A 23,719-nucleotide genomic window follows, 5' to 3' on the forward strand; every position below is an offset into this window, starting at 1 on the left:
CGTGACCTTAGTAGTCTTACAATACACCCACTACTCGCAAAGCTAATCCACCATCACCTCTGGTGTTGGCCTGGTGGCCGGCAAGGAGAGCAGCTCCTCTATTGTACCCAGCACTGCTCAGCCGCAGGGCAGGCGTGGTTCAGCGTCTGCTCTCACCTGCACGGCAAGGCAAGGCAAGGCATCCGGAGGTGGGTGGCGGAGGTGTGGGGCGGCAGGTGCAACCCAGACTGGCAGCCACAGCACCGATGCCAGCCCGGGAACCAGGCAGGTGGCTGAGCCTCTACGGGCGCCGCGCGCGTTTCAGTCAGCCTGGCGGGATTTTGGGAGAAGACGGCGCTGAGATCTTCGGAAATCGATCCGTCGCCGTTACGGTGCTGCGGGTGTTTGACCCGCGAAGAGCAGGGAGGTCACACAGAGACAGACTCCTCACTTCTGACAGCCTTCCCCACCCAGCCCTCCCGAGGCGCGGGCGCCGCCGCCCCGCCGCGCCCCCTCAGCCGCTCCCCCTGCCCGGCAGGGGCGGGACGCGGCTCGGGGCGTGTCTCGGGGTGCGTTCCGGGGCGTGGCGGGGCGGTGTTCGGGCGCTCTGAGTGGCCGCCGGGGGCCGGGGCGGGACGCGGGGGCGAGAAAAGGGCCGGGGGCGCGGCGGCGGCAGCGGCGGGCGCGGGTCGCGGAGCGGGATGCGCCTGACGCAGAGCATGTGCACCATCGCCGAGTGCGCGCCCGGCGGCGACGGCCCCGCCACCGCCCGGCCCCGCCTCGTCAAGATCGCGGTGGTGGGGGGCAGCGGCGTGGGCAAGACAGGTGAGGGGGGCAGCGGTCGGGGCGAGGCGGGTGGGGGGCTGGCGGCGGCGGAGCGCGGCTAATGGTGCCTGTCTGTGCCTGCCCGCAGCGCTCGTGGTGCGGTTCCTCACCCGGCGGTTCATCGGCGACTACGAGCGGAACGCAGGTAGGCGAGCGGCGGCGCGGCTTTGTTCCCGGCGCGATGGAGGTCGGGCAGGGGGTACCGCGGGGCGGGGGCAGCGCGGCCGCTTTGCCGCCGGCGGTGCCTGCCCTGAGGGTGCCCGGGCTGGTGGGCGCGGGGTGCAAGCCCTGAGAGAGAGTGTGCAGACCCCAGCGCTGAGCCGAGGCGCAGGTGGGAAGGGAAGAGCTCGCTCCCCCCGGGGCGCTCGGCAGGTGCTGTCAGCGGCCCGAATCCCCGGGGTTCCGCGGCTGCTGCCTCCCTGAGAGCCGGTTCCCTCCCCGGTCTGCTCGCAGCCTTCGGAAAGGGGCACGCCAGGCACAGCCACATGCGATTTGTGATCACAGCAGCTCTAGAGATGGGTTGTACTGCAGGTCCCTGACAGAATTCACTTTATGTGGTGAAAGTGCCCCTTTTTTGAAGGAGTCTTTTAGCTAAAACAGGAAAACATTCTGTAAACCTACTGTTGTATTGTTTTTTTGCAAACTGAGTGCCAGCAGCTACGTGGGCTAGGCAGGGCTAGCTAAAAGGGGGAAATGGAGAGGTGATATTACGTATATCATTCAGTGAGTACAGTGCAGAGTCTAAATTAATGCCGGTGTAAAATATACCGTCTTCTGTTAAGGAAATAACTTGAAAAAGCCAAAGAAATGAAAAAAAAAATCCAATCAACCCAGAAAACCTTACAGGCCAGCTAACAGGGAGCTGCACTAAATTGTGGAAATACTAAATGACAAGAAAACTGCTTTTCTATATGATAAAAGCTGGCTATTTTGCCCTCTTACCATTATCATTCAGTCTAAGACAGTCTTAGAGTGATGAAGTTCCAAGTTGCCTACTATTTAATGCCCAGCTTCCATACAAGTCAATTCATTATTTAATCCCAGGCTTCTAGTAATATCATAAATATTGTTAACACCCCAAAAGCTTATAACACTGGTTTCTTGCTTCATGAGTGATGATATGACTTTCCCTAGACAACTAATGGGCAGCAGAAGCAACATTTGTCTGTAGAGTGGTGACTGTACTTGTGAACCTGTTGGTGTTCTTGTCAGGTAATCTCTACAGCAGGCACATCCAGGTAGATGGAGAGATGTTGGCCATCCAAGTGCAAGATACTCCAGGAGTTCAGGTAAGCTAGACGCGACCATGTAGTTTACCAGAGTAGTTCTAATTGTTCGTGTGCTTGCATCCCTCTGTGCAGCATCTTGTTATGGTCTTTCTGTAAAACATTTTGCTGTCCATTTCAGAGTTTGGTGTTCTGTGTGGGAGAGATGGTAACTTGTGTTTTAACCAGTCAAGCCAGCTGTGTTGAGAGACTGTTTCAATGAATCATTTGTTCATTGGAGGCCCATTACTTTTGAGCAGCTGAATTACTGAAGTGCCTCATTCCTGTATACTGGGAACATTAGGCACAAACCCAGAAACAATTCAAACTGGTATATGTGAAATATGGTATACGTGAAAACAAATGTCATGACCACTGCCCAACAAGCTTCATAAATATGTATGACAAAGTAAAGTCTGCTACATTGTGGCTGTGCTTATTAGTGTGTCACAAGTTAAAGTTTTGAATGTATAGACCTGAGTAATGCTGGATTGTTGCCTTTTTGAACCGGGCAACACTCCAGGACTAAATGCTTCCAGCTCATATCTTTGCTTCCCCAGACTTACTGTCTAGCCAGTTAATTTCCCATTCTGTGGAACTACAAAGTCTTTCTCTGCATGCAGAACTACTCAGGTCAATTTTCCATTTGAGTATTGCAAACTCCAGTGTTAAATTCCAGCTTTTTGCAGCTGAATCAACATCTGCGTTTATTCGCTATGCTCAGATTAAGTTCATACTTACTATGTGAAATCCAAATATATGTCTGAAGCTGTAAAATGCTATTTGGCTTTACAGACTCTTGAAGACAGGTTCTTTTAATCTTTTATGACTTCAGCTATCTAATTTGAGACCATTCATTTTTCAGATCCATGAACACAGTCTGGATTGTAATGAGCAGCTGAAGAGATGCATTCGCTGGGCAGATGCCCTGGTGATTGTTTTCTCCATCACTGACTACAAGAGCTTTGAACTACTCAGCCACCTTTACCATCATGTTCGACAGCTGCATCCAGGGAACATGGTCCCTGTTGTCATTGTGGCAAACAAAGCTGATCTCTTGCATATCAAAGAGGTGGAGCCTCAGCAGGGACTTCAGCTGGCCAATATGCTGGGCTGTACTTTCTATGAAGTATCTGTCAGTGAAAACTATAACAACGTCTTCAATGCCTTCCATCTCCTCTGTAAAGAAGTCAATAAACAGCAAATAACCAGCACCCCTGAGAGGAGGAGAACCTCTCTTATTCCACGGCCAAAGTCACCCAACATGCAGGATCTGAAGAGAAGGTTTAAGCAAGCTTTGTCTGCCAAAGTGAGGACTGTCACTTCTGTTTGACAGCACAGCCCTTGGTCTATCCAATGTTTAGCTTGAGATTGAAACCTGGGGTGTTTAACACTGGCACATATAGAATCCAAGGCATTGTGAAAGGAGGATGGTTTGAGTAGCCTTTTGCATGGTAGTAGTCTTTAAGCAGTTGCTTAAAAAAGGAACAGTATCAGATTAGGAGAAGAAAAAAAAAACCCAAAAACTCCTGAAAAATAGTTCTAGGATGTCACTTGCTAAATAGGTGTTTTCATTTGGAAAGGGAACTTTTTAGTAAATGAAACAATTTGCCTTTTCCCAAGTTGGACAGATTTGGCTTTCATTTGTGCAGAAACAACCTTTTTGCTGTAACTCAACTTGAGCAGGGAAATGCCCTGAACTGCAGGTCCCTGTTCAGAAGTAACCACTTAAGTTTTGTTCTCACATGAATGAAGGACAGCATGATGCAACTGTTTAATTTTATTGCACAGTAGAACTGTTTTTTTGTGTATTTCAAAACAAATAAGCAAACATCAAATGGTTCTGTAAAAATAAGAGTAAAATAAGTAGACAGGACTGAGCATCAAGACTGTAAACAATGGTCCTTTATTTTTTACTAATGTTATTGCTGACAACTTGACCAGACTCTTTGTATGCAAAGCTATTGTCCACAGGGTGTAAACATATCTAATTACAAACAACTCTTTTACTGTCTGAAAAAAGTACTTTCCAGACTAAATGATCCAACATGGAGTTTGTGAGGAATGAGTGTGGAGTTGGAGTGATAGTCTATTACAGATGCCATTCTAAGACTTTTCTCTCTCTCCTGTATGCAGCAGGCACAAAAAGAACAAAAGGTGTGAAGCATGGCTGGCTCCAGGCAATGAAGCTGATGGCTTGTTCTGAGCTGAGCCAGACCCTCTTCATTCTTAAACACATGGCAGATTTATATAAATACTAAATTTTTTTTTTAATATTGAGCCAATGGAGTTGAGAGCCTAAGGGCCTTATACACATGCACTTTAAAAAGCCAGTCGTGCTTTTGTTTAAACTGTAACTTATTTATTTTGTGTACAGATACTCCTTCTAGGGAGTGGACTTTTCATTCTTACTGCCCGGTACATTAAATTTTTGAATTGCATGTTTCCTTGTGTGTTCTTTGGGGGTGAGAAACAAGGAGTAACAACCAGTGAAATGTTGAGACAAAGTAATAGCTTTCTCAAGGTAGTTAGCATACACTGCAGAAACAGCAAGGTGTCCTTTCCTGCCTGTGCTGTTGCTTTATTAGCATAAACCACAGCGGGGGAGCTCTCACAACTGCTTTACAACTTCTTTTTAAGAAATTCTTTTAGGAGAGGAGCTGAATAAGGCAAAGACCTTTCAAATTAAAATGGGATTCTTCATTTCCACTTATCAAAAATACTTTGGTATTTCTCTCTTGTGAGAAAGGAAAGGTGTGAGGTAGGTCAAAACCTGGAAGACCATGAATTGTAAGTGACTGCCACTTTCTTAAAAAAAAGAGAATATATATGTTTTGAGCTGTATCACAAGGAAGAACTTAATCAAATTGCAGGTCAACTACCTCTTTCATGTTTAAAGTAGCTTTACTAAAAAAACTTCCTGAGGAGGATGTTTGTGCTGGGACTAGGCTGATGGCCATACAGGCTCACCTGGTTAGCACACAGATGCAATAAATGGTGCAGGGAAACTCTGACAGGGTCCTGCTGATGATAATCTTTTGGACCATGATTTACTTGCCAAGTGACTTAGGATTGGAGTTGCAAACAAAACTGAGCTTGCCCTTCCACTCTGAGCTTATACCAAATAGTGCTTAGCTTATTAATAGAGAAGTAAACCAATTTCCCAAGGGTGGCTTTATGTTTTCTCCTCTGTACATTTTGAGTATTGCTTCGTGTTGCAGGCAGAGGACTCAGACACTCCTTGATGTGGTCCTGCACCTGCCCTTGCAAATCTCTTCTGTGCTGTTTCTACTCATATGGAACTGACAGGAGATCCCTTATCCCTTGACCTTTTCCCCAAGCACAGGTGCCATGTAGCTGCTACAGCTATTGCCTACGAATAAGCTTACTATTGCACTAGGGCCACTGGAAAGACTCCACTGTACTTTTGGTCTCGAAGTACTTAAGTATGAGATGGTGGCTAAGTTCCAGCATCACTTACCACAGCTGTGGCCCCACTGGCTGAGAAGATTCCTCCAAAGAGTGTGTGCGCCTGGAAAACTAGTCTCTGTCTCAGTCAAAGGAGCTACTTGACCCAGAGGAAGTGCAAGATCACCAGTGTCTGCTTAGACTCACCCCCTGCCTTCTCTATACAGTAGGTCTGTAGATGGCCAAGTCAGAGACCTGAGAGCATTTGATGAAAGAGGGGTGAGGGAGTGCAGACCACAACTGGCAGCCTCCACCAGCTCAGGAAAGCAGCAGCACCTCAGAGGTGTGAGCACCTGAGCTCAGCAATGGCCACTGGACACAGGCAAGCCTTTCCGCTACGAGCAGCGTGTAGGAAATGTTCTAGGACACCTCCCAAGACAGAAGGTCTAGGTTCCTAGGGGCAATCAAATAATGCAAAAGTAAAAAGGGTTGCAGGAATATGCAGTTCTGGCATGTGTGGCTCTGCATACTAGGAAAAAAGAAGACGACAAATCAGGCTTGGCATTGTAAGAGCATTGCTTTATTGGTTATAGAATTTATGAAACAACCATATTCTAAAGAAGACTGAACAGTACAGGATGACAGAAAACCCAAGAGACCAGCTACTTGCTTTCCAGTTGCTCTATTCAAACTATTCCTTGAGGTTTTAATATTGCAATCTCATAGCATTTCTCATTTTTTATAGCACAAAGTTCCATTCTATAGTCATTCTTACAAATTTCTCTTCCACAGAGACGACATTGTCCATGCTTTATAATCAGTCCATTGTTTCCTTCCAGCCACTCAAAATTGAACTTAAACCAAAATGCACCCTTTTCTGAAGACCATCATAAACATTTAGGAGAACTAATGCTAGCTAGTGAACAAAATTTAAAAAACTACTTCCCATTTAATCTACTCCTTTGGCATAATAAAGAATGCTATGATAGAGTGAATGTCACTTAATTTCACGTTCTCATCTCAGTGTAAGCTGTAGTCGTAGCATTACTTGGATGAAGCAAGAGGATGCAGCTTTAGAGCTCCACCATTTCATGTTGCAATTTGGAAACCTCGGTGCTATATGCAATTAAAATCTCTATTGGCTGCTGCTCTTACATCACAGATTGTAGCAAAGTTTTATAAAGAAAAATTACATAACTGAATTTGATTGCAGTTCTTTTGTGATTAAAAATAAAAGCTGTTCTTTAATCATGCTGCTCAGAAATCTAGCTCAAGAAAGAATCTGTGCTGGGGCCCCTTGAAAATGGGATCATGCCCTTTTTTTTCCCCCCTTTCTTTCTTTTTCTTTTTTAAATGCATGTGAGGGGAGGATTCTTTTGGGGTTATCATCAAACCATCACAGCCCATATGGCCTCCTGTGTAAATCTACAGAGAAGTGTGCCATCAGAAACAGTCTTTTCTTCTGGGACTGTGGGTGGAGAAACTAGAGCAGGAAATGGAAAGCTTAGAGAGAAGCAGCCATGTAACCCAGCCCCTGAGTCTGGCTCTCTGCTTCCCTGTCTCTAACAGTCCTGTTGAAAGAGCATCACCAGACAGGGAGCTGCTGTGCCAGCTAAATCAGGGCTGCTGTTCCATGATCTCTCTGGAGTGAGGGACAAAGTAAGAGTAGAGACTGTTCACATTGTGTAAGGCACACGTTTTGCAAGGTAGCACGTCAGAGGGTGGATTTTGCTAGCCTCTCCCTCCTTCAGCAGCATTTCCCACCAGCTGCAAACCCAGGAAAACCATCAGGAAAAGGTACTGCTTGGGGAGTGCAAACTGTGCATCACCTGGTCCTCAGCTGCTCCTTTTCTAGGGAATTGTTATGAACAATCACCCTCACCACGCTGAGTGAGCCTGGGAGTGATTCAGCACTGCACAGTGCTATCGTTAAGGAGGGGAGATTTGTTGCTGGACAACTGGACCATTTTGAAGAGCTGCCCACGAGCTGCAGATGTTCCCTTGCAGCCAGATACCCAGCTGTTTCACCTGGAGCTCTTACTGCAGCAGGTGACATGACAGTTTTTGAAGGGCTCTTGAGAAGACTGACAGAGAAGGGATTTGATGTTTCCAGGCAAGGCACTCACTCCTCCACAGCCTTCCCCATCAGATATGAGCATCAGGCTGGAGACGGTCTGGGGCAAACAGCAACTCAACGGCACTATGTGGTGTCAGGAGTACAGAGGAGAGCACAATTACCTGAAAAAAGGGGAACAAGAAACAACAAGTCAAACTGGAAGGGACTGAGACAGTACTAATGAGCCATAGATAGTAACTGTTTTTTACCCAGCTCTAGGCAGGCTGTCTGCTTCTGGTGTTTACTGACAGGGCAATACAACTTGTCCAGTGAAACTGTCTCCTCGCTAATAACTGTAGTTAAATTGCTTTAAGGAGCATAATGACTGGTAGCATTGTATGCTTAATGAATGTGTGCTTTGACACATTTCTACCCACATCTTACCTTGTGATTTATTGTGACTGCCACTGGGTTTACTGCGAGGCATCAGCTGATGAAGCAGTGGTTTCCTCTCCTATAGCACAGATTTGAGTGATGCCTGTTTCCTCTCAGCTGAAGGTAAGGTGAGCACCACAAAAGTGCCTGCTGCAGGGAGCCAGACTCCCTGTTCAGAAACGTCTCCTCAGACCAGGCACAGGCTGTTCTGCACATCAAGCTCAACCTTGAGCAGTGTCAGATGTTATCACTTTGGTTTCTTCCAGTTTTTAACCCCAGATGGGTCTGATGAATGAAACCATCACTCACTACAACCATGACACATATCCTGCTGGGTCCAGGTATCTGTTTTCCTAATATATAATAAGTATATAATTTAGGTGTTGTGATAGGGCAAAGCTATCATCCAGGACTGAGCGTGTACACTCTTGCTGTGAGGAGCTATCTCAGGGTCAAAATCATAGGACACTGCTCTTACTGAGCCCCAAGCTTAGCAGTGTCCATAGGGTCAGGATTGCAGGCAGGGATCTGGGGGCAGATTTAATCATACTAGCCCACTTGAAAATGAATTTGCTTCTTCAGCGCAAAGTCAAGGAGAAGAAGTACAAACATCAACAACAGAATATGTCTGTGTGTCCATTTATTGCAGCATCTATCAAATGCTGTCCATCACATGGCTAAAGTATGTGGTAATGCTGCATTTCAACTTTTTTTGTTGTTCTTTCATACATCTTTTCACTTCAGATACTGAAAGGATCCCTTCTGTATTGGTGATAGCTTCCCCCTCACTTCTCCTCTTCCCTTGTCCTCCCACACAATCTGCAGCAAACTGACACTGATTATCTCTTCCTTCGTGAGCCTGAAAAACTCTCTGTAACTTGCAGATGCCAAAGGCTGACACTGTCTTACTTATGTTACATGAGACTTAGACTACAGCACAGTATGTGCTCATCTTGTTATCACGCAGCTTAACTCTGAAAAACACGAAGGGACACGTTACCGAAGTTTTTTGAGTGTACAAGCCAAACATCAACAATAGCCATTGACAGATAAAAGCAATTTCTTCTTGGAGTCCTACCACTGAACCCTCAGGGGATTTGTGCAACTAATAGCAAGCCCAGAGAGAAAACTGAGATCTGCAACTTTTATGTCTCAGAAAAGATGCTGCTGAATACAGGAGGACTTCTCTCCTTTCCCTACAGTATCTCCAAGGGCTCATTGAGGGGGATAAACGTGAATGTTTGTTTTTTCCTTTTTACAGAGAAGAGGGGAATTGCCCTGATAAGTAATGTCCATCTCTTCTCCAGGCAGCTCTCTTCAGGACAGTCCTTCTCCTTGTTTCGTACTCTGTGCCTGTCTTACACCGTGCCTGTCTTTCATGCTTCACCTGAAGGGCTACCCCTCCTAGTGCAGCCAAGGTGGAAGAGCCAGGAGCTCCTATCCTGACCCACTGAAATCCAATGGGAAGTTTTCCCCCAGCAGAAGGCAGGGAAGGATGCAGCTAACATCTAAAGGTGCCTCTGAAAGAGTATATCAGTCTGCCTACCTCAGCCACAACCACATAGATGGTAGTGCATGTCGGGAGAAGAGAGGGGGAAATATTCTCTCATGCTCTCTCCCCTTTATTACTCTCCTGATTAAAGCAGAATAAGAGAAGTAATTTCTTCCTTCAAAAAGAGGATACTTCTCACTAGTTATGGGGAGCTATTTGCCACCATCCAAAACCAAATGGTGCATAGGAAACACTGTATTCCTTTGTGCTTCTCCATGAGAAATAAAATTGTTGTTCACATTCAGATGCAGAACTGTTCTGTGGATGGAAACATGTGTCTCTTATTCCACATTTAAATGTCATTTGCCTAAACTCCAAACAGTTGCTGAAGTAATCAGTGCATCCTCTCAGTTTTTCTTCAGTTACTTTATTCAGTTTTTGTACTTACACATTTCTGCATTTTTCCAAGAGCCAGTAATTAGTATAAATGTTAGTGCTTTCTTTGACTGGAAGGGACTTGGAAGGCCAGTGTTTCCCTGAAGCCTGAACCTGATTGCCTGAACAGCAAAAAAAAGGCTCTGTTAAACCCTGGCTTGAGTTAGATAAATGCCTGGCTTTTTGAAAAGAGAATAATCCTAAACAGGTGGTGCATATTCACAGCTATAGTGCAGAAATCCAGGTAAATCCAACAAACTTACAAACTTTTTTTTGGTGAGACACTTGCACAACTGCTTAGTTTCTTCTTTCTCTTCCTCCTCCCGCCTCTCCCCCGAAGTCCTTTCACCTCTAACACAGCACATTTGGATAAAAGGCAAGATGCAGTAAAAGCTTAAAATGCTTTAGGAATCTGCCTCAGAGGGTGACCTGCTGCCAGGGTTAAGCCAAAGCAAAGCAACACCAGATCCCATGTCACCACTGTCAAGCCTTAAGTCCCTCTAGAAAGCCAGTTGAAAATCTCCCTGCATAGTTCTAAACCAACTCAGATGTTAACCCTCTGTTTATCTTTCAGGGTGTCTTAATACATTGTGTGTGTGGATTAACTTGTCCATCAGTATGTCACAACTCAATTCCCCTCCAAGAGGGAAAATTTAATTTGCTATTTTGAGGAGATTACCAGTAGGTTAATAGGAAAGAATCGTGTTATCAGATCAAAAAAAACCACCGCTAAAATGGTGCTCCAACTTACAAAACACTGCTTGAGACTGCCTTGCAAAGACAACTGAAACACGGAAAACACATGTCAAACTGAGGGGCTGCTCTGCCTTTGGTTGGCTCTGTTTTGCTAATGATTTCTCACTAATCACAACTGCATTCCATAGGAATTGAAAACAAGATGTTTACAAGCCACCCTGGAAACTAGAGTTATGTTTATGATGCAGCTGGTTACACAGCACTTTAGAGTTCTTGTATTACCCTGTGTATCTGCAGTACTCAACACACACCTGATTGGTCCTCCACAATTAATGACGATTTTTAACATCTCAGGTGCCACCAGAGCTCACCTATCTTCCTCCTCTCCCTCCTCCATTCAGATGACAGCTACTGTAGTCAAGTTCTGCTGCCAGAAAGTGGATGAGGCAAAGACCAGCCACATGGACATTACTGAAGCTTCACTGTGGGAACCATCCTTCTTCCAGGAGTCCAACAGCACATTCAAAGGACGCAGAAACTTGGGGCTTTCTCCAAATCACCTGCTTCAGGCTACTTAAGGTCTAGTGGTCAGGTATCTATCAGAGACACCTGGCCAGACACAGGAAAAGTACAGCTGTATCCAGGTTAATTTATTTTGCTCCTCACCCTTGCTAGTTGGCGTGCCTGCAGGATTACCCCTCATAAGTCACTAGGTGGTACCCAGACTCCTGAGTATCCCTGCGCTATGTCCCGTAGTGGACTGCCAGGGAGCCTGTAGCTTTTCGGACAGCAAATGTTTCTGTTTATAAAGAATACAAAGACACTAATCTTTTGAGACATGATGAAAGCTACTTCAAATTAATGCCAGTCTGTTCTGAACTCTCCAACCTGAGTTTGAACTTTCGTTGCTGACTACAACATGTGAAAAAACAGATCCTTGGTGCCTGAATACTTGTTGCCTATGGATGTTTCACAGCAAAACCCTAACATCATTTCTGCCCATCTGGCTGTGGCTTTCTGTAGGTTTGGTACCAGTGCTATAGGGAACACTATTTGATGAATTTTCTTAGTTTTTGTTTGGATAGGAACTGTAAGTTTAGAGCTGTTTTTACCTGGGTACCAGGTTTGCGTGTTGCTACCAAATCCTTCACCATTTTGACCTCAGAGACTGACACTCCACCAACCATAAAGATGATCAGAAGAGGATGATCACCAGGGTGAGGGCGATTCACCTGTAAAACAAAGGAAAGCATTATTTGTACTTGCTTCACCCAGGTCCAAGCCTATGGATTATCAGCGATCAGCTCCCTGAGTGGCTAGAGGAAGAGCAAAGAGGAAGCTCAGAAAGAAATATTCATGGAATGCTGTAGCAGCTGAGAGGGAAATCAATGGGGGTGATGCCCAGTTAGAACTAATTAACTGTTTCCAGGGAAATAAAGTCTCCATGGATTCCATTGAAACCTATGGGAGTTTCTCCTGAAGTCTCAGGGTTTCTCCCTCCATTCCTTCTTCCTTACTTTCCTCCCTTTCCCAGAGTGGGAGGAGAGTACTTGGGTGGATGTTTACTTTGGATACACATGCACAGGAGACTTTAAGGAATGAGGGGTAAATTACTACCCAGTAGAAGCAAGGAGTCCAGCCTAAACATGCTAGAATCCCTGCCTGAGGTCAACATGGAAAAGAATTTTATGCAATGTGTTTTCACCGGTGCAGTGAATAATCTTTTACAATTCATCCAGTAAAAATAAATCAGATCCATTATAGTCTAAACTCAGTTTCTAGCTTGTTTCAATTCAGAGTTTTCAATGCTTCTATGAGAGCCTTGTAACTAATATAGAGAAACTTTAGCTCCAAGAAAATACTTGTTTCATTTTTCTCCAGTTATCTTTAAAATGGCACAAACATCTCACTTCAGTTAAGACTTTATAAAACTGCATTATAATTTTAAATGTGAAGGTGATGCTTTACCTCAGTTTCCTCTTAGCCACTTCTAGAAGTTTGATGAAACTTTGCTGTTTCCTAGCAAACTGTTTCCTTCTTGAGAAAACACACTCCCCTGACACTACCTTGATCCAGTCTTTGGGAGGGATGTCAACAGAGCCCATGCCATTGCTCTTGTCACATCACCCTGGAGCATGAAACACTCCAAATGCTTGGCTCTGAAAAGTGACAAAATAGTTTAATTCCTTTTTAGACTCTCCACCTCCTTTCCTTGCATGAGCATAGGCTTTTAACAGCATTCACTTGACAGAATGAAAGTGATGTCAACCATGTTTGGGCAGAGCAGGGTTCTTTTGCTTTCCCCACCACAGCAGATTTCTTTGATCCTTGTGGCTCCAGCTCCTGGAGGAACAGCTCTTCTTCTTCTCCTTATTGTGGCTTTGCTATATTTAGTCTTTTGGCACTTTTTCATCCTGAAGGCTTTCTGCCTGGTAACCTTCAGCAAGGACTCTTCCTTTTGAAGCTAGCACAGGGAGATGGCATGTTCTCTCTCCAGGCTAGCTGGCTTTGATTACATGGGGCTCCCTGTTCAACGCTGCTCCCCAGGCAAGGAGCTCTTGAATTCCTGAGAGTCTGAAACTAGTACAAAAGCCTTAGAGAGATGTATTAGTGAGCTGAGTATTTGCATACTGGGTATTTATTCTCTAACTCACCCCCACTTTGCTGGCCATCTTCATCGAGCTGATGGCACAGATAGCATATACACCACAATTCCAGGGCACTGGAACAGGCTTGCCACGAAAGTGGTCACAGCACCGTGCCTGCCTGGATAATACTCTTGGGCACATGGTGTGATAATTGGGAATGGTGTTGTGCAGGGCCAGGAGCTGGACTTGATGATCCTTGTGGGATCCTTCCAGCTCAGAACATTCTGTGATTCTGTGATTCTGTGATTCTATGATTCTTAATATCCCTCCTAGCAAAAACAAACTCATGATAAACATGCATGCAGAACATTGGGCACACTGAAAGGACACCCAGTATAGGAATCAGAAAACACAAGCTTTCAGGGTAATGCTAAAGAGAAAATGTCCTAACAAATAATTTCCTTCAGTCAAAATAAACCTAGATCCAAACACATGGTGCCTATATAAAACTTAATATTTTTCAGAAGACTAAAGTTCAAACCACAAATTCCAGAAATGCATATTAAAAATACTATTAGTCATGCAAACTCTAAATTAAATTAAAACAGAAATGAACAGGGCCTTGGAATCTGTAATTTTGTTATGCTATGTGTAAGTATTTTGAAGGAGGACAATACTTTGGGTACAAAATACTTGGCTGTGTTAAGAATGCAAGTTTCTGCCAATTTTTTTTGTTTGTTTGTTTGATAATACAACCACCCAAGACTCTCTCTTTGGAAGGAACTGGCTGTGTGTAGCTAAACACAACTCATTTCAGTGATAGAGAAGAACTGAAATAGATTGCAACAAAGGCAATGTGTATCTTCTGGGATCCTTCTACAGTTTGGTTAATTTGGGACATTTCCACAGCCTCTGAATTTACTGTGAAACCTGAATTTTGCAAAAATCCCTGAGTGAAATTCACCTTCAACTCAAAATGCCAAACATTAAAAAAAATTCGGAGAGCTGCCTCAGGCAATTAGAAAGATTAACCAAAAACCCCTCAAAACCATTACGTTGAAGTGAAAGAGCCCAGAGGAAGTAGGGATGGTGCCCTGAGCCAGCAGAGTGTCCCAGCAGGACATCAGTGCCTTCCCTCCAGCTCTGAGCTCACCGTACAGGGTATGCTGAGATGCTGATGGTCAGAGAGCTCTTTGCCAGTGCACGTGTCTGCGTGGAGGAGAGAGAGGGGAGGAGGTGGGAAAACAGGGTGGCAGTGGTCAATAAAACTCTAAAACTGAAACAGGAAGGCATGAGAGGACAGGTATATTCTCATGGCTCATGGCAGCTCAAAAACCACAGTTTTTTTCTCTGAGGAAAGTCAGCAAAAACAACTGTTATTGTTCTGTAACTCACCCAATAAGGACAGCAGCACTGATGATTCTGGTATTTGTGACCAACCAAAAACCAATTAATTTAGCTGAATAACTGGAAAAAGGAAAACACGCCAATCACCAGAAACTAGGCTGCTGTGCAGGGCACTTGTTATCAATGACAGCAAGCTCAGATCATAAAGAACCATGTGTTTTATGTTTTAAAGCAGCCAAAAGAGGAGTCCTTGAGGCAGGGGGGCTTTTTCCCTTCACCATCCCTTAGCTTCAAAACAAACACACCTGCCAGACAAACAACTTCTGGATGTGAGCTATCTTTAAAAGTCTGTCCTGAGTTAACACACCTGAGGCAATCACCAAAGTATTATTATGTGAGTTGGCATTTATATTCAGGCATTGAGAAAGAAACAAAAATAAGGAAGCTCACAAAATAATTACTATGCTGATGGTGTGATAGTGTCAGAAATACAGGCTGGTCAGAAACCCATTCACACAACAATTGAGCACATGCCAGCAAGCCAGGCTACAAACCAAGGGAGCAAGCATGGACACATATTTGTGAGGTATGTGATGATGCCTACAAAATATTCATCCTACACAAAGTTCACTTGCTCATCTCTTAAATATTCTTTATAGTAGGATATTTGTTTTACCAGGAAAGATGCGCTTACAGATACATATTGCCAGAATATATTTATGTCTCTCTCTTGCACCGGATTTTAGGCTTACTTGATTTTGTGCTCAATTCTAGCTTTCTTTGAAATAACAGAAAAATAACTTTGTTATTCTGTTAGTGAGTTCTAGAATAGTACCAACACAACAGTCAAAACTATTTTTGTCACCTGACTTTAAATGCAGGTCTAGCAGGAATTTGCACAAAAGAGAAAAAAAAAAAATGTCTTTTCTATTACCGTAGAATCACAGAATCAAGTTGGAAGGAGTCTTTGTAGCTCATCTAGTTCACCTCCCTGCCCAAAGCAGGGCCAACTTCAAAATTGTATCAGGTTGCTCAGGGCTCTGTTTGGCCAACCTTTGAATATCTCAGAGACGGAGAATTCTCTGGACTTAACCACTCTTACAGTTGGTATTTTTTCCCTTATATTAAACTGAAACTTCCCTTGCTGCAATTTGTGTCCACTGCCTCGCACAGTTTGCTGATGTCTCTTCTATGCTGAGGGGTGATAGTGGTAAAACTGAAAGAAAAACACTGGGCACAGTACTGAAATGTACCGTACTCATAACCATAGTATTGATGTGGTTTGATGTAAATCTGGGGCTGTTTTCAACAGAGAATTCAGGATATGCAGTAAGACAAGGCTGAATGTACAACATGCTGGCTACTCCACACTTCAACTCTGTAAATATTTAGTGGACACTTAGCATGGGCTAATTTGTAAAGCAGAGTAAATTCTTGTAGAATGACTGTCTTAAAACATGCTAAGAGAATCCACAAAGAAATTTCTAACTAATGGGCTTCCTTCCTCCCCAGTACAAGTTGAACAATATCTAATTATAGAAAAGGTATTGAATATAGAGCTCCTCCTTCATGCTGTGTGAGACCAGATTGTTCATACTTACTTCTCTCCTATCTGAAGGCTGCTGAGTGTCTTTAAAGTCCTTTGATGAGGTGCCATGTGGAATGCCTTTTGGAAATCCAGGTAGATAATATGAACTGACACTCACATCAATTTATTTGTTGGGTATCTCTGAAGAGCTCTAAAAGCTATGTGAGTTAGCACTTCCTTTAGCAAAGCCACATTGTCTCTTCCCAGATATATCATCCTTATTTTGGTGTCCACCATCACCCTTACTTAGATGTTCAGTCCGCTCCATTCCTCTTGTTTCGTTCAGCAGGTGCTACATGTTCGCACTGTACCTACAGTGTAGTACCTCAAGCTATTCCCAGTCCCCCTTCAAGGATTTAACTCTCCTAACCTCCCCTCAAGTTCTGCTGAACAGCATAATAAAATCAGCTACTGCTGCATGATGCTCTGACCTCAGGAAAATCTTACAGATGAGCTTGGGAAGGCTGGTTTACCTTCATGAACATACTGAATCCAGTTTTAAGGAGATCAGTGAGGCCTGATGACATATGCTCAATATCAACAGGATCGGGCCGATCAGGATTACAGATCTCTTCCACTACCTGTTTCAGCAGAGGTTTGTAAGAAGCCTGCACAAAGAGAACAACACATTGTGAGTAAACCTGTTTAGACTCAGTGCAACCACAATTCTAAGCATTTTATTTCTATTAAAGCTTACAGAAACAACTATCCCAGAAATGAAAGCATTCAGAGAGTTTGTGACCTTGACTGCAGATGGCATGCACCAGCACAACATCAAACTGAAAAGACTGGAAGAGAGCCACACATTTACTCTGCCCCATGTGTATTGTATCAGTTATGAGAGACAAGGAAGAAAGACAGGGCTTTTACTTTCTATGGAATCTTTTTGGAGGTAATACAGAAATGGATAACCATACGTATGAGACTCTGTCGCCCATTGTGCACCCAGATCTCATTCCCTTTTTAAGGATTTTACAAACATCTGAACAGGAATTTTTTTTTTTTTTTGACCACTCCTGCCTTCCTCCAAGTGTCACGTCCTCACTAAGGTCTGGATATCAGCAGGGCAGGGAAGAGGCCAACCTGCCTGTTTGTCCCTCATGGGAGAGCAGAGCTAAGGAGTCCCTGTTAGTCCTTTAGCTTCCATGGCCTTGGCACACCACAACGCTTCCACCTGTGGAAGATTTCTGAAAAACAGGCCAAACAACCCCACCGTTGTGGGGTTGAATATCATGAATGTCATGAATGTCAGAGCTTCAGAGAAGTTAGGGGCTAGGAGAAGTGGAAAATGTAAAGGTACAAATGGTCAACATGCTGGAAGGTCTATTCCCAAAGGATAAATCATGTATCCTCTTCAGGATCCAGAAACCCAGGCTGAATACGAGGTAGTAGCCTAATAATTTCCACATTCTGATACCAAGGTTTAAACCACTCTCACATCCTGAGAAAATTTTTAAGATAAAACTTTTAGGGACCAATGGAAAGATCTTTAATGAAAATTCAAGCTTACTTGGTTTATAGATGGAGCTTTGTTTTACTGCTTTAAACTTTGCCCAAACTGCAACAGAACCACGATCATTTCAATAAGTGCAACCATCTTAGAAAATGAGCAACTTTAAAATTAGCACATTTATTTGGCTTTGGGACTACCCCAAGCATATATCACCCCTTAGGGGCGATTTCCTAGGGGAATCAAGCATAATGACATTAGTTTTGTAAAGATGATATCTACAAGAGACATCTTGCAAGGTAATAGTAAAAATGGACGGAAAATAAAACACAAGCCACTTGGCTTGAAACTAAAATTTTCTGGAGTCATTAAAGAAATGTTTTTAATCCAACACTTTAGAGTGAGAAACAAAGCTTACAGTTTTTTAATACAATCCTGTCAACAAAGATTTATACAACTCATCTAGTTCTTCTCACAACATGTGCATAACTTTTAGTTGAGCCAACAAAGCAAATTACAGCAGACATGAGCTGCAGGATCTTTTAGAACATGTCAAGATTTCTGTCAAATCTAGGCACGCAATAAACAACTGTTTGAAAATACACATGCAGGCATGAAGCCCTATTTATAAAACTCTGTTTAATATCTTCATAGATGAGGAACAGAAAAACATTAGGAATGAAATATTTTTGGAGCAGAGATCAAATCAGAGTTTAACAGTGAGGCTTACTCCACAAAATTAAAGGAAAAATATCATCTGACTTCAGACAAAACTATGTATTCAAAAGACGTCAAAAAAGTGCTATGATTTTGCATGTCTGAATTTTCATCACCAAAACTCAGTGCCCTTGAAAACAACCCAGTCAGACTATGCAGATACTAAAATACAAACAGTTTGATCACCTACCTTTTGTAACTATAATGGTCTCAAATATTTCTAAAAATCTTATATGACTTGAAAGTTTTTAGGGATTTTTTTTTTTGTACAACCCCCAACAGCTGCATTGGTTTCTATCTCACATAATGAAACTTCTATCAACTTTAAATTTTGGCAGGCACAAATTGTGTTCAATAGCCGTTGAAAACCTCAACAGCTATGGGACACACCCTGACAAGATTACAAAGGGGAGAAGAGAGAGAAAAAGGGAGAGAAAGAGAGAGAATGAGAAAAGGAAAGTGAGGGATGGAAGAAGGAATGGAGGAAGGGAAGGAGGAAGGGAGAAATATACCTAGATCAAAATGAAAGTAGTTTCAATAACAGGCAAAATTCTGTTCTTGCATGGTCACTACATGAACTAGTTTGATAACCTGATGAAAACATATATCATTTTATGTAAAACATACAAACTACAATGCTACAAAAAGTCCTAAGAGGCTATCCAATTCCCAGTCACTTATCCATAGAAACCTTTTTATGAGTCTTAAGAAGAAATGGAGGCTTCCCAGCTTTTAACAGATAAAGTAAAAAAGTACCTATGGGCTAAACCCATTCCCATAGCACTAAGCAGGTCTGGGGATGGGTATGTATTACAGCTGGTGGTGGGGTCCGAGGCTGTGACCCAGGAAGAGATGACCGGTCCAGGGAGATGGTCCTGAAAGGAATCGCCTTCCCGGGGTCCGGTGTCTTCATCTCAGCTGCTGGCAGAGGAGCCCTTGCAGAAGCTGTCAGCTCTTTAGTGATATCAGCTCGTGATTCCAGCTCAGCTCTGCAGGGCAGCCTCCAGGCCAAGCCAGACCAGAGAGAGAGACGAGAAGACCCGTGTGGCTGGTTCCGCACGAAGGGAGCTTTATTGTGGGTCCCCTCCGGTGAAAGGAAGCCAGGGACGAGCTCTCTCTCTACAGAGGTGAATTGGTCTTCTTTTATAGGGATACAGGGGATCAGCAAGGGGACCAATGGATTACAGAGGGTCTGGGACGGACCAATGGGTTACAGAACAATCTGCATAGGGTATCCCAAAGGATTGTGGGTCTACCTTTCCTCGCCATGACTCTAAAGTGGTTGCCTTTTCAGGGAGTCCTGCTGGGCGATTGCAAAATCTTTTATCTCAGCAGACATCCCTCCAGGGCAGTGGCTGGGCATATCCCACAGGTATGGTCACAGCACAGGCACCAGTTCTTCTGAGGAGCTAAACTGATTGCACACAACATCTGCCAGTCAAAAGAGAGGCCCATTTCTAGAGAGCTGTAAGTATCATGGACAATCACATACTTCTTGCTTATTTCTACTATTATAAATCTCCTGGACTTCCCTCAGCAGAAGGTTTGTCCTACTCAAGCAACTAGATCCATTGCACGGCTAGATTAAGGGGCTGCAAGGTGTTAATATATTCCTTGCTGTGTTCCAGCACTTATCCCTAAGCAAGCAAACTGGATTACATCCAAAGAACATAGTGATGTTAATTACACTTCCAGGAGACTTTTCTTATCATCTCACAGCCTCTGCACTGAACTGTATTAAATTTTTAACAATTTTCTCCATTTTGAACACCAGACTAGTCAAAACTGCTAGAAGACTTCAGGAACAGGTTTCCTTCACCTTAGATTTCCAGTGACATTTCGCAACGCTCATCACTTATGTTCTTACAAAACAATGCTTAATTTGAACTACATCCCTTTGCTGGTCTACAGCACTGTTAGGAATTTGGAAAGATTTTTTTCTGGCTCAAGGGTAGAATAATGTTTTATGATCTCTCTCTAAATCACTGCTTTCTGTTATAAACCTCTGTTTTTAACTGGAAAAGGTAAAATCCTTCAGGGGAGACAGAGAGACGGAAAACCACTGTCTATTAGTCCTGGTAACCTAAAGTCGTGTCACAGATCATGTATTCCTATTTTAGAAGCAGAAGCTGCATTTGTCATCTATTTACAAACAGGTTTGTCTCTCACACTTAGAGGAATGGGAGAGAAAATACAAGAAGAATATAGTTGCCATATGGATGCAGACATCCTGCTTCACTCTGCCTTGAGCGGTCTTAGTTGAGAGCCATCTTGACCTAGCCCTGCCTTTCACAGGCATTTATGTCATTCCACAGTGCTGCAGAGCAAAGCATGAATTTCTTCCTCAGATAATTCTTTGTTGACATTGACATGCATATGCCTGAGTTTTGACAAAAGACTTGAGGAAGTTCTTGATGATTAGGTCAATTATAAAATCTTTACTTATGTATCTTCTATATGGGCAGAATGTGTATAGGATTAGCACATCAACAAAACTAGTGCTGTAATTTTGACAGCATGCTAGAGAAATAACAAAGACACGGAAAAAAATGTTACACTTGCCTGGTGGGTGTTGCTGCCTGGGTTATGTATGGAATTAAACTGTTTCATGTGCATTCGGACTCTGGCAATATCCCTGAGGGACCAAAAGATACCGTCCACTGCCTCTGTGGCTTTCTGAGATGTCAAGTTCAGTGACGAGTCACAGCCTAAAGAAATAAAGAAACACACAGCTGAGTGAGTGAAAAATTTTCATGTGTTTTGATAATAAACAGTAGGAAAAGGATAACTGGAGGAAATTTTAAATTCTTTTCATTGTGTTATATTCTAGAAACTCAGCGGCTTTTTAGACAGCATGTCCTCAGCACGGCACAAGTCTCTGCAGCTAAGCAAGAAGGCAAAAATTCTGGACATCAGGCAAAGTGAAGAGCGTCTCTCTTTGTAACCTCAGTCACACTGCATTTTCATCGGCACAGAGAATGTTTTGCTCTCCACAGCAAGCAGAGGGTCCTGTGCTAGAACACTCCAAAGAAGAGCCCCCTGTTATGTGGAAAGGAGCCAGCTGGCTTGCCGGTCTCCTTGGGTAAACAGCCATGAAGAAGGGAACTGCTCCTCCCTGGCTGGCAGCCTGCTAACTCCAAATACATTTCTTACCTTTGCAACAAGAAAAATGGAAGAGTCTGTGCTAAATATAGCAGAAATGTCAGCCATGCATTGGAAAGAGCTGCATTATCATAAAAAAGTTCTTATCCCTCAAAGTGGCAGAGTTATTACTTCTAGCGTATTTTCCCAAAGCCCTTCTGCTAAAGTATAACGCTTATCTTCCACTGAGGCCAAACTCCAATTATAGGACCACCTAAAAGGACCCTCTGGGTGGCAAGACAGTGCATTGGAAAAGGGAAATCCTTAGTCTTGGCTCCATCCCCCTCACCACAGGACCTACATTGCACAGAAGCACTGAAAAAAATGCCTTCTAAGCTCAGCTGCTGATGAGAATTAGCCAAGCGAGAGGTAAGTGGGTCACCCGGTATTTTTATTGCCTTGTCAACACAGCTCTAATCCTTTTGACATCTCTGCCTGCCTCTCTTCTTGAGTGACTTTTCATCCCTGTGGCAGAAGATCCGTCACAAAACAACCCTTCTTGCCACATGCTCACACCAACACAGTCACTCCTGCTTATTGCTATTGTCCTCTCCAGGGATGCCGCTGCAGTGGTTTCTGTGTCCATCCTCCAGTTCTGCTATCAATCCTGCACCAGCAAACCTCTATGTCTATGCAGAATTCCACTGAGAGAACAGGGGCTCCCTGCAGGTCCAGCTTGCATTGTGCTGCAACCACGGAGCCTGCACTGCAAACAGGCATCCAAACTGTCAAGAAGACACCTGGAATTTTGGGTGGGAGATCCCCGAACAAACTTTCCTCTGCAACTGACAAAGGACAGAATCCTTATGTACTAAAAAAAACAATCAAAAAGGTGGTACTTTCAAAATGTACAGGGAATATTTGACAGCTAATCTGAATTACTTTCATACCATTGTGTTCTGCACAGAAAAAAAAAAAAATATATAAATGCATACACACACATACATTTATAGAGTTCTGAAACTATTCCTACAAGATGCTGATTAGACACAGCTTTCATTTGTCTGAATGTTCTTTGTTGAGAGGCTCCAAGTTGGATCCCCAGCTGGTGCAGCAGAACAGATAAAATGACTGCTGCAGGGCTACATCAAGCCAAGCTTCTGAGGATTTATGCCATTATACCCCACAGAGCAACGAAGCGAGCACGAACTGGACCTCAGTGGCAGTTATAACTCTAAGGCAAACACTCATATATTTTTGGACAGGCTCTTGAAATTGCATTTTTTTTTTAATGAGTGCAAAATAACTTAAAGGACTATTTTTGTTGTAATGCTGCATGATTTGATACACTGATTGACCAAAATTTGTTTCAAACCAGCTTGTTACTTCCCATTTCTGGAACTACAGGACAGTTTCCAGCAAACACGGTCTGGCTTTGTAGCTGGAAGCCCCTGAAATGCTCCTCACCTTGCCTGGCCCAGCATATCCCACTTCGCTTGCTGGTACTGGGTCAATCTTCTCTTGAGCAATTTCTTGGTGAAGCACAGCAGCACCTCTGTAACATCACCTGTCACTTGAACCTCATTGCCAGGGAAATGCTGTCTGCAGCTTGGGCTTTCCTTTACAGCTTGTGCTGACACACTCATGAGTTGGAGGAGGTCATGAAATCACTCACCCTCACCACCTGTTTCACAGGCCACATTGTTTCATTAACCAAGAGGAGAGGTGTGGGAGCCTTGGTATGCTGGGCTGCACTCAACTGCGCCTTCTGGCAAAACAGAGGAGCACTAGAGCAGGGAGGGGCCCAATGTCTGTCTGGTCTCCACATCAGAGTGCTGTGCTAGACCCAGTTTGGGACCCCGAGATGGCACTGGCAGCTGAAGGTACAGTCTGGCTGTTTATGGCTGGCCCGATAGAGGGAAAAGAGGTGTACTTTCAAAGTTCCTCTAAAATGTGACTTCCTTGGGACTTTCCATCAAGAAATATCATGTCTGAGGAAATCAGGGATCTCTATTTCCAGCCTGACATCCAGTACTTCTTTTTTAAGCATAAATGAAAAAATAAGTTTTCTTTACAATCCCTTATTGTTGAACTTAAAATCTCTGAAGGCTGCTGTCTACCTGTTGCACTGCAGTAGGTTTCTAGAGGGCAGCCAGGTTTCTTTCCAGCCTGGAGAACAACAGAAGCTTGTTCTTTACAAGTGGCAGGCAGCTACAAATCACCTCCCGTTCACACCTTCCCCCGGATGGGGCTCTGAAGCATATGGAGAGCAGAGCACAATCCCTCTTCTCTGCTTGCTTCATGCTACCAAGAAACCTGCTCCTTTTACAACAGTGAAGAGGTGGAATACATTAGCT

The 23,719-nt window shown here is 43.8% G+C and overlaps 2 protein-coding genes across 2 annotated transcripts in view; one reads left to right on the plus strand and one right to left on the minus strand.

The window, feature by feature from the left end:
• Positions 1-620: 620 nt before the first annotated feature.
• Positions 621-4,510, plus strand: RASL11B (RAS like family 11 member B). Its single transcript, XM_032110275.1, has 4 exons — positions 621-804; positions 893-949; positions 2,017-2,093; positions 2,935-4,510. The coding sequence occupies exons 1-4, from the start codon at positions 681-683 to the stop codon at positions 3,400-3,402; spliced, it is 726 nt and encodes a 241-aa protein (XP_031966166.1). The 5' UTR covers positions 621-680; the 3' UTR covers positions 3,403-4,510.
• Positions 4,511-6,035: 1,525 nt separating this feature from the next.
• The window catches only part of SCFD2 (sec1 family domain containing 2), a 195,622-nt gene continuing 177,938 nt past the window's right edge, over positions 6,036-23,719 (minus strand). The window contains exons 6-9 of the mRNA XM_032110266.1: positions 20,844-20,989; positions 16,588-16,722; positions 11,704-11,823; positions 6,036-7,715 (exon numbers count right to left, since the gene is read on the minus strand). Coding sequence (XP_031966157.1) covers positions 7,623-7,715; positions 11,704-11,823; positions 16,588-16,722; positions 20,844-20,989 — 494 coding nt within the window. The 3' untranslated portion in view covers positions 6,036-7,622. The remainder of the gene's footprint in view (positions 7,716-11,703; positions 11,824-16,587; positions 16,723-20,843; positions 20,990-23,719) is intronic.

The sequence above is a fragment of the Corvus moneduloides genome, chromosome 5 (assembly GCF_009650955.1).
Source record: "Corvus moneduloides isolate bCorMon1 chromosome 5, bCorMon1.pri, whole genome shotgun sequence".
Lineage (NCBI taxonomy): Eukaryota > Metazoa > Chordata > Aves > Passeriformes > Corvidae > Corvus > Corvus moneduloides.

Excerpts from the sequence above, each read along its gene's own strand:
- RASL11B (XM_032110275.1), top strand. The coding sequence starts at position 681 with ATGCGCCTGACGCAGAGCATGTGCACCATCGCCGAGTGCGCGCCCGGC. Across the intron at positions 950-2,016 it reads CGACTACGAGCGGAACGCAG|GTAATCTCTACAGCAGGCAC; the intron begins GTAGGCGAGCGG and ends TGTTCTTGTCAG. Across the intron at positions 2,094-2,934 it reads AAGATACTCCAGGAGTTCAG|ATCCATGAACACAGTCTGGA; the intron begins GTAAGCTAGACG and ends TTCATTTTTCAG.